The sequence below is a fragment of the Ctenocephalides felis genome, unplaced genomic scaffold, assembly GCF_003426905.1.
Source record: "Ctenocephalides felis isolate EL2017-DRISC unplaced genomic scaffold, ASM342690v1 CF-g0.4_SCAFFOLD_03571, whole genome shotgun sequence".
Lineage (NCBI taxonomy): Eukaryota > Metazoa > Arthropoda > Insecta > Siphonaptera > Pulicidae > Ctenocephalides > Ctenocephalides felis.
The window spans coordinates 46,197,592-46,209,383 of record NW_020539725.1 but is presented as its reverse complement, the minus strand read 5'-3'; the positions used below and the strand labels follow the sequence as shown (position 1 = coordinate 46,209,383).

The 11,792-nt window shown below is 29.2% G+C and overlaps 2 protein-coding genes across 2 annotated transcripts in view; one reads left to right on the top strand and one right to left on the bottom strand.

Annotated features, from left to right (window-relative positions):
• LOC113386147 overlaps positions 1–11,792 on the bottom strand; it is a 48,555-nt gene that overhangs the window by 23,136 nt on the left and 13,627 nt on the right. Inside the window, exon 2 of the mRNA XM_026623947.1 lies at positions 1,339–1,496. Coding sequence (XP_026479732.1) covers positions 1,339–1,496 — 158 coding nt within the window. The remainder of the gene's footprint in view (positions 1–1,338; positions 1,497–11,792) is intronic.
• LOC113384490 (40S ribosomal protein S19a-like) overlaps positions 1,386–11,792 on the top strand; it is a 49,878-nt gene continuing 39,471 nt past the window's right edge. Inside the window, exon 1 of the mRNA XM_026622204.1 lies at positions 1,386–1,514. The gene's annotated coding sequence lies outside the window, so the exon portion shown is untranslated. The remainder of the gene's footprint in view (positions 1,515–11,792) is intronic.

The window sequence follows — 11,792 nt, the reverse complement described above, 5'->3', positions numbered from 1 at the left end:
AGTAATAATAAATTAATGGGCAAGTGCTGGAAAAACAAAATTTCAATTGAACATCACCACTACGTATAAACCCTTTCCATTCGGATGCCCGCGGCAAAATTCATACAAATCTCGGAATTCGCGAGTGGAAAGAATTAAGATGCAATTGTAATAAGGTGCTTATTCAAAACTTCTTATACAGATAACTACGGATACTCGCAGATAATACGATGTATATAAAGTACCCAATTTCGCTTTCATTTGAATACAGATGATCAAAATAGATCAGCCTTTATCAAATGTTTCCATCAATCATATACTGTTCTTGAAAAGCAATTTTCTTGCAACTGAAATTATCTGAATATATCTGTTTGTTGGTTCTGCTTTGTATTTAAATGGGAATATAATTAAGATAGCAAAATATTTTATGTCTGCAAAGCCAAAACATCTTAAATCAATTCACCTGAATTAAAAAAATCATAAAAAAAATATGTGTTGAAGTATACTAAAAAGAGTAATTTTCAATGTTGATAAAACAATGTTTTGAGTATAACTAATAGAAAAATATGATTATATTCGCATTTTCTTGTTTGAATTAAGATTGAGTTGTAGATATTGTACACAACACATAAAAATGGTTGTTTATAAGTATATTAATATTTATAAGTAGGGGTGTAGTTGCTCCAAATTTAGATTAAATTAATGTTTAACTTTACTAACTTTAAAAGATCGAGTTGGTTTTTATATAATTATTAGGGTGGTTCTTAGTGTGACGTTTTGGAATTTTCTTGCTCCCAAGGGCTCAAATGGTTCCAAATTGATAAAAACAATTCTCTGAAAGTTTTAGCTTTTGATATTAACTTTTAGATAGTGCGCAATTCAATCAAACTTCGTATGGAAATAGCATGGGAAAAAATTTTTGGAAATTAAAAAAAAAATTTTTAGGTATAAAACTCATTCATTTGTTCGCTAAATTATATCCAAGAAATTTTTTAAAATTTTGAAAATTTTTCATGCTATTTCCATACAAAACTTTGATTGAATTGCGCACTATCTAAAAGTTAATATTAAGAGCTAAAACTTTGAGAGAATTGTTTTTTATCAATTTGGAACCCTTGGGAGCAAGGAAATTCAAAAATGTCCATGTTAAGGACCAACCTAATATTTATATATGCATTTAAAAACGAATAATTTAAAGGGAAGTTCTTGCTACCAGCCCTGAGTAAATTAGTTTCAATTGACAGAAATGTTGCCACAAATTATTGCAATATTTTATTAATTAGTTTCTTAAATTTGAATTTCAAAATCATTATTCAACATTATCCTTCTACCTTTTCAGGTATATTTATTATCACTTACTTGTGGTCCAAATCCCCAACAAGTGGACGCCAAAGTTAATGGGGGTCCAAATCCCCCAATAATTATGTGGGTGTTTGGCTCACTGTTACCTTCACGTTGTGCTTCAAGTGGAACAATAACAGTTTCTTCATCTAAGGTTTCGGTTGATGTTTTTCCTTCTGCAAAAATAGACAGAGGTAAGTGGTAATTTTATTAAAATAAAAGATGAACTATCAGATATTGTATCAGTAAAGTCATCCCTTCCATTATATGTAGAGATTATATAGAATATGCAAATACCATTATTATCTTGTAAACGCTAAAATTTAAATCCCCGTGTGATTCCAAGAAAGATAAATATCCAGTTAAATATGTCGAAATAAAATTATATGCTTTTAACCTTGTGCTAAGAAGCATTTGCGTGCATCTTCACGGAAACGGGTTACAAGAACTCTTGTTCTTACATTATTGGTCAGATGTCGTTTCGCATCCTTTATTCTTAAACATTTATTACCAACATGTATTATAGGCTTGTGACTTTTGCAGTTCCAGTTAATTCTTATGCAATTTCAAACAATCGTAAAAGACAGAACACATTGAACATTTATGGTAAAATGATTTTATTATATAATGTTGCATGCGCCGGTTCTAAGATAATTACATTTTATTAAATATTTATTTATACTATTTTGAACAACAATCAGAACTTGAGTCCTATAAGCTTTTGTGCTGATTTGACTTAATACTAGTCGGTTTTATAGATGGCAACCCTAAGTTTTCCGTTATCTGTGTGATAAATTATTAATGGGACATTAATGTGTGACAAATTCTAATGAATGGGAGAATATTTATTGATGCAGCAGTGTCGGATCAGCGCTATTTTTGCTTGGAAATATATAGGTATCTATAATTCCAAGGAAAAATCGATTTCATTACTGCTTGATTTCAAGCTTCTCGGTGGGAGATCGAACTAGGGACCTATAATTCAGGTCCAGTTGTTCTAGCTACTTACCTGCATTTAGAAAAAAATATAATATCGGTTTTTTATATATGGTTAACAGCAATTAGAAGTTAACAAGTCTTATGAACTGTATTGCTGACTTCTTATGGATGTGGTATATAGATGGCACAGTTGTTCTATCTCTATGTAATACAAAGTTTTCTCAAAAACGGAGTAACCAATTTCAAAAATTTTAAAATTATTCGATGTATCTCGATGAGGACTATCGTCTCTCAGTTTTGTGCGACGATCTGCAAAGCCGTTTCTTTATAATTTGGAAAAAAGTGTTAAACTTTTCGTTCACATTTAAGCTCATATTTCCGAATCGATCTTAAAAAATCAAAACTGTTCGGAAGATATTAGTTGGGAATGATACTGATTAGTTTTAGGTGAAAATCTACCAAGCCGTTTTCTTGTAATTAACTGTTTTAAAAAAAAATTAAGCCGATTTTTATGGAACTTTTTCTGGCGATATATATCATGGTCTTATAGAACTTACTGAAATATTACGGCCTTACGACGAGTAGTTTGATTTTAAAAATTTATCGAAGTTTGGGAAAATTTTTGACTTGGTCTTAGTGATCATACAAAACCACTAAAGTTCTACAGAAACTGGTTCAATTAAAAAAATTATTGATTTGTGAAAATTTGCTTTTAGAAAATACTCCGAGAACACGTTAAGTGTTCGTTCGTTTTCAATTATGTTAATGAATCCACTCGGAATACTTTTAATCACTACACAAAAATTAATTTATTTTTTATTGATTAAGTCGATTATTTACATATATCGGAAAGTTCATGTAACTTGCCTCAAGGCAAAATACCAATACCAACTAGTTTTATTGATGCAGCAATATCGTATAAGGGCTATATTTATTTGGCAACATGTTGTTATCTATATTTTCAAATGAAAACCGATGCTACTGCTTTTGACATCAGGTTGTCCGTGGCTTGTATGAAACTTAGAACCACTTATTCAAAGTCCACAACTTCAATCACCAGGCCACCTTTTTTACTATTGATCTAGCCTATCTTTCTAGCCTTTTTTTCAAAAGATAAGAAATTAATGAAATTTTTCTTTGTTATTAGTTTACCTCGCATTTTCTAGTTTAATTGAAACATTGAATGAATCAAGGTACTCTCTGTGTATTTAATAATTACCTAGTAAAGCCTATGTAAATTATATATTCAGTTTCGGTTGAATGAACCTGAGGTCCCCTATAATAAGCTCAATTTAGAATCATCGGTTCTAATAATCGCAATACAAACGCGACAATGATAAACAATTGTATATTGTGTGCACGAAACACAATTACCTATGCGGATTCGACATCCGGGGACCAGCAATTCCTGTTTTGCAAAATTTATTTGTTTTTACTTGCACGCTCACGTGTAGTTTTTGTGCAATTTCCCGACAAAATACAATATCATCTTTTTATTGGCGAACAAATTATATTGGCTGGTGTTAATTTAGCTCACAGTAATTATTCTTTATACTTTTTGCCTAATATTAAGGTGACCTTATTTTTTGGGTCAAAATCGGCAACTTGGTAGTTGGGACGGCGGAATCGCCAATTTTCGAAAAACTGAAAATGGAAAACAAAAATTGATAATTTTTGTAAAATTGAAAATAAAAGTCCGAAATTATCAATGTAAGATTCTATAGTAACACTTTGGTATTTTGCATTCGAAAATATTACCATTTATAACCTATTGTTTCATATAAGCAAACTTCTTCTAAAAAAAAATCCGGGACTGAAGAATGAAATCCGGGACAAATATTGCTTTTATGAAAATCCGGGTCACAAGGTGTAAACCGGGTCGTAAGGTAACCTTACTAATATGTTAAAAATATATCAAAATATCATCTATAAAACCACATTGTTCAAGAAAACAGCACAACAGCTTGTAGGACTTGTTAAGTTCTAAAAACTGTTAAAAATATAATAATAATACAATCTTTTGCAAAATCATAAGCAATATAGTTTGTTTGTTTAATACACTTGAATTGCGAATATGTGCATTCTCAACAGCTCTACAGATAAAGTATTATTTTTTTCAAAATGTCACGAAAAATATGATTTTGTCTCATTTTTAAATATGAGAAAAATAGGTATGATCGTCTGTACGTGACGAATAGAATTTAAATAATCTTGACATTCAACTTTATTTTCAATTTCTTATCGCACAGATTTTAATACATACTCAACTATTAAAAAGCATTTTAAGATTTACTATTATCAATCAAGCTAATATATACAACAATAGTACAAAACACTACTTGCATAGTAAATATTCAAATTTCAAGTTCAGCTCAAATGATATCAGATCTAATTTTTCAATAAATTATGGACTGCTCAATTTTTGCAATATAAACGTCGATAAGTTAGAAATCACTATAACAATTTATGTCTTTAAATATATGATGTCCATATTAGTATAATTTTTTGAAATATCACAAAACTTACACCACTTAACTTGTACCTATTAATCCAGTTTATAGGTATTTTTTTGTTCCATTTTTTTTCAAATAATACATTTATTCGGAAATGTCTTTTAAATTTCACGGGAAAATTATTATAATACTATGAAATAATATATGATGATAATATATAAAATGAATGTGCCGAAAAGTACTATTTATCTATTATAGTGGCTTTCAACCTTTTATCCCCGTTCTAATAAAAAATTGTTGCTCCGCCCACTTAATTTTCACAAGAATTTCTTTTCATAAATTCTTAACTCCTATTATCACACTACAAATCAATATGCAGTGTTATGTAACAATCAATATGCATAAAAAATAATCAATTTTTAGTTCACTTTTTCATATAGGGGCTAGCACTAACTAGTCCCGGGTTCGCTGGTTCGATTTCCGCTACCGCCAAGCCTGACATCAGGCAACTTTGATGTCAAATTTCCACTTGATGTTATAGATTTCAAATATAGCCTCAAGTGAAAATCGCCTCTCGTGGGTATAGTTGCATATATAATAAAAATGTCAGCAAATACTTCGAGTATAGATAATAAGTCATAACTGGACTGGACAACTACGGGGTTGCCATCCATTTAAGATTCATATAATAAGAAAGGCCAAATCAAACAACAAACTGAATGTCCTAAGTGTGACAGATTGTAATTAAAATAAATTTAAACTTTTTTATATAGTTTCAATGTTTTTGTTGATTTTTGATAATAGCATTTTGGTAACAGATGTGCTCACCCCTGAGGGTGCTTGCCTCAGAGGTTGGGAACCAAGGAATTAATATTATTAATAATCATTCTTAAAAATAAACTTATCTATTATTTTATTATTTATTTGCTCACAAAGTACCAGCATTTGGTGATGAAAAGATATTAAGACTGATCAGTAGGAATCAGAGAACAATAAGTTATTGACATGTTAATATTAATCGATACTTTGATTATATTGTAATAACTTCCATTCTCCCTTGTGCTAAATGAAGTTTGCCATTAGTACAATAAAGGCAAATAATTGAACTTTAATAATGTACTATTGTATTAATTGTTGATGAAGTGAAGAGCAAATCTTCAGCAATGGTTACTACTATTTATTTTCTGTATTTACAGTAGGTCACATCGCAAAAAATTGAACCGACTTTGTAAATTAAAGAATTATTCGAAAGATTTCATTTTGAAGTTGGTTAATTTTTGACCTGAAACTTAAATAGGTGGATATCGATTACGTACAGTTTCCTCTATCAAAATTATCGTCAATCTTCTTAACTATAGCGATTTTCTTTCGATTTCTTGCACAATATTTAGCCCGGAGCAAATCGATCTTCAAACGTTGCAAATCCGTTACCATCTCCTCAAAGATGCCACAATGCTTATTTGCATATGACATTTTCTATTGCAACTTACTTTGGCATGCTAAACAACGGTTCAAGAAGAAATTCCAAATAGTGAAATAATACTCGAATCATGCACAGACAGTTGCGAAATTTTTTACTTTTCATCTTTTGAAATACTCGATAAAATGCATTTAAAGAAATTTTATTAAATTACACGTTTCACTTCCTGGTGGGTCTGGGAAATAATGCGGGAATGGATGTTTTATTTACTAGAACTGAAAGGTAAAATAAATGTGAATATCGATAATAATAATATTTCCAATATCATGTTTGTAATTCATTTATTTTTAATAATGGTTTGACAATTGTTGAAACATGTATAGGATAGGTCGGGGCACAAAGGTCCATTTTGACTTTTAGTACTTATACTGTAAAAGCGACCACATCATAACTCATAAGGCATATCAAACAAATACCTATCGAACCATGTTCTGACTAAAATTTTCAGATTTTAGTGAGTTTCAGATGCATTATTGAAAAAATATGTTTCTGTTGCTATTATTTCTCACCTAGTTTTTTTTACACCATACGCAAAGTAAAAATAGAGAGCCAGACTGCAAAATTGTCCAATGTTTTATTTTTAATTTTAAAGAAAGTTCACGAAACAATAACTGCATTATTTGATCAATTTAATAATTTACTTCAAAATTTAGGTTGAACAGTAAGGAAACGAGTCAAAAAAATAAGTCTCACTTAGATTTTTAGATAATTGTCAGGCACTATTTAGAACCTTCAGGCTCCTATCATGCATACATTAGAACATTTTACATATTTTAGAACATCATAACTTAATTTGTGATCTAAGGTACAAACATTTCAACACATTTTTTAGTATCACAAATCACAATACATAACCTTTTCATTTTCTTTTCATGAAGATTTAAATCTCCATTGACTCTCAGAACTAAAAATTTTTGGGTAAGCATTTCTGTTTAATTTATAAAAAATCTAATTGTTTTTTTAAACATAATTATTACAAATACGTGTGAACTCAATTTCTGTTTTAAATACATATTTTATATGCACATTTAAAAAAAATCAAACTGCTTGCAACTTTCGTATGGAAGTTTGTCAGATGAATTCATCATCGGAGTTGGAATTGCTTTTAATAAAATACTGTTAATTAACTTCCCGTAGGTAAGTTATAGTAATCGCAAAAAAATCGAAAATGAAAATTTTTTTTATATCTTTACGTTTCAAAGGTTTTTGAACATTTTGGCATACCTTAGAAAAAATGGATATATGTATGTGTGTATGTGTGTGTGTATGCGCGGATACAATTTTAGGGAACACGGTTCAACCGATTTCAATTATTCAAAAAACATTCGATTCGTAATGATAAGAAGACCTGCTGATTAGTTTTTGTCGAAGGCAGGTCTAGCCGTTCGAAAGATAAGTGCCAAAAATTCTAATAATTCAAAAAACATTTTACTTGTATTGACAAGATGAAAAACTGATTAAATTTTTGGGGCACTTATAAGTTAAAAAAAATGTTATTTGGCGGTCAAAAATGTTTATTCGACATATGTACATCAAATTATCAGATGTTTCATAAAGATTTTAATAATGTGTACACATTTTGTGTAATTTTTTTTGGTTTCGTACCAAGATTTTTAATTACGGTACGGAAAGTTCCAGCAATTTGCCTTAAGACACGATGCCATGCACCACACTAGTTTTTTTTAAATTTGCAGTTTACTTCAATAAATCTTTACCAAATATGCTTTAGCAATCACTCTTCACTCTGCAAATTTAAATTTTTTTTATCCTTTACTCATCGAAAGAATCATTCAAAATCTTTTTCAAATGAACACATTAGGTTAAATTATTATCGAAGCAAGCCAAAGGTTAAAGCATAAAAGCTTTCTTAACAAAAACAAGAAGCACCGTACATCATTCTAATGTCTTCTTGAGCATTAATCATTCGTGTATGAAATGATTTATCGGGAATGTGCAGTTTCTGAAAAATAAAACGAATTTTGAGAAATTGCCCAAAGGTTAAACGAGTCAAACCTTGTCATACAAAGCCGGCTTGGACCATGGAGTTTTGGTCTGCACTCACACTTGAGGTAAATTAAATCTAGTAAAATGTAATACACGATATTTATATACTATATATTTGATAAAAATCGAGTTAAAGCAATTGTTTCAACCAATGGTTTAGAGTAAGTAAAACTTATTGCATCAACGACCATTCACAACTAGAAATTTTGCAAACCAGTTCTTAATTGGATGTACTATCAATTATTTTTTTCATATAATTTAATTGATTTCTTTCTTTGTGGATTAAATAGAAACAAATATATGACAAAACTGCTACTCATTGTTTTATTGTTTCAATAGTTTAATATAGCGAAATAACTTTATATATAATCATGAAATTAAGGTATAATATAATAGACTTTTGTATATTATGTATATCTAATTCCAAATGACAAAACTACAAAATCCACCTCAGGTAAAAGTTTTTATGTCAGTTTTACACCGTGTGAGAGTCGCCGTAGATACTTCTCATACAAAACGTACGTAAATTCTTCGTGAGTAAAAAAGTATAAGTGCAAAAAATATCAAATAACGTCCAACGTCTATATTGTATGATGGATTGATTCTAATAAGGGGATTTTTAACATACCGCCGATATGTGAATAAAAAGAATAATATGGGAAGTTTGCATATCCTTGTTATTAGCGGGCATTACTCTTCGAAGCTTCGGGATTTAATTCGCGTTTTAATATATTATATCATATATAATCCTGAAAATATTTTATATGAAACTGCGAGAGAATGACTTATAAAAATTGCGCGGAGAAATAGCAAATTGAAAATTGTATCGCCACAATCACATCTCCACCCTTTCTACTCACGAATTCCGAGATTTACATGAATTTCCGAGTGGAAAGGGTTAATTCTCATTGATTGAAAGACCCATAGATAAGAGAGCAATTTTCCGATAAAATAGACCTTCCGTTGCCATAGCAACCCTTTTTTATGCTCCTTTCTTCATATAAGAATTGGTAGTAAAAACTGTCAAAATGCATTATATAGATATTTTATATATAAAACCTTACCTAGAAAACGCACAAACTTCAAAGATCTATTTTATCGGAGAATTGGCCCTTAAATCAAATATTTACATATATTGGGAAGTTTGTGCCACTTTCTTTAGGTTAAAAGGCAACTTGCAACTAGTTTTTTATATGGTTTGTTAATACATATATATATATATATATATATATATATATATATGTAACAAATATATTCCGAGTGAATAGATAGATATTAATTTAGAAATATGAACAAACAACACTCTTTTTGCACTAATTTATTAAATAATAATTTTACAAACGTTTCGATACTAGGTTTCTCTCATCATCAGTGTGTTAAGGTGCGTCCACACCTAACGAACGAACATGTCGAACAAGAAAATACAAAGAAGAACGAACATAAACACGAACGAACGCGAAAAATTCCAAACGAACTTGAACAAGCGCTTAAAAAGCAGTGAGCGCTTCAATTTTCGTTGTTCGTAGATGTTCCGTAAAACGTCAGTTTTATTATTGATATGGATGTAAGCTTTAATCATACGGCATTTTCACTGGTTTTTGTGTGATTTTTGTTCGTGTATATTTTGTAAATATACTGTAAATAAATTATTCAATTAATTTCACTCAGTTTTTGTATTTAATATTTATATTTTGAGTCGTTTTCTTTCCTCAGCATTCATATTCAGAGCAAGCTGAACATTCCAGGCTTGAGCTAACTATACTCAATTTTCAAACTATCATCCTCAACATATATGTTGAATGTCTATGTATGATAACAAGTTTAATATTTACTTGTTTACTTGTAAAGACTGCAATTTCTTCTTTACTGCATCTTCTGACATCCCAAACGTTGTGCCTACACTTTCCCAAGCATCGTTTTTTTTCTAATAATTTTATAAAAAGGGTCTTTAGTCTCCCATATTACAGGAAACTTTTCTATTTCATTTATGAATGATAAAATTACGTCATTTGACCATTCCATAATTTATTCAAAATTTTCAAACTGTACACAATAATTAAAAGTAAATATTATTAAATTATTAAAATTATTATTAAATTATTAAAAAATTATTATTAAATTATTAAAATTATTAAAACAAAAATGTTCGTTTGCGTTCGTTGAGACGTCCACACTGCAAATACGAGTACCAACACGAACGAACAATTCCCTTTGATGTACCGACAAGTTGCGGAACATTGCTCGCCATGTTTGTTTATGTTCGTTCGTGATCGTCGTGGCGTCCACACTATGCTGTTGCCGTTCGTTCTGGTACGTTCTTTTATGTTCGTTCGTGTTCGTTCGTTAGGTGTGGACGCACCTTTATAATTTTAAAATCTAAAATATGGAAACCTAAATTAGCATTATGTGTTATCCGTTACAAGTCGCTCATTATACTGCCCCACCAATGATCGTCGGATTCTGAATTCTCTATTCAAGGTCAATACATATATTTATGTATTTATATTTTTGTTTTATATATTATTTTTGCTCTCTCAAGTAATATAACTCATGTTTTCTCCCGATTGGTATATATATATATATATATATATATATATATATATATATATATTTATTTACTACATGCATAATTTTAGTATAGATATAATTACAAGGAATAATAATTTTATTTCAACGATATGAAAATACGTTTATCAGAGATATATTTTTATTAACTTAACATTCATTTCTGTTGGGAATAGGAATTGTGAAATTACAATATAATATAGATTTTATGAATTATGGAAGAAGACATTAACAGTTACTGTTATACAATTTGTTAGAGAAAAATCTAATATAATTTGTCCGCTATTAACTTAATATGAGTGAGTATTATTTATCATTATTGCTCAAAGAGCAAGTCATTTCTAATCAATCAAATAATTAGAAAATATTTCTTAAATGCTAAAGTTTATGAAACTTTCTATTGTTTCTATACGAAATAATTTAACAATAATTTTTAAAGATGTTACATTATGTAAAGTAACATTTTCCTACATATATCTGAAAATTTCTTTAGATTTTTCTGCTTGATTCAAGCCAAGTTATGTTGAAAAAAGGAGAATTCGATAAATTCATTATAATAACATTATCTATATTTTACTTCTTTTATTTATAATAGGATAATAAATTGTGTACTTTAATGGATCCAATACAGATAATAAAACAATAAATTTTGGTTTGATCATAAAACAAGTAATTTTTTGAGTTTGTAATCTACTTTAAATGATGTAGGTCAGGTACTATTGCTAAACTTATAAAACCACTTTTATATGGGTACTCATAATTTATTTATAATTTTTCTCATTTTTTAAAAGCAGATATCTCTGAATCAGATAAATTTAATCTTTATCTGGAACAACGCAATTTCCATATTTGTTTTCATAGATCTCATTCTTTTGTTCATAACAAAAAATACTCGAAGTTGATTTATGCCATATAATTTAATAAAATAAGCAAATATTGCAGTAAAAGCATTGAAATGTTCTTCCATGATGTGTTAATTGTTGAAATAATACGTATATGATTCATAGAGAGATATATTTCATAGAGTTTTG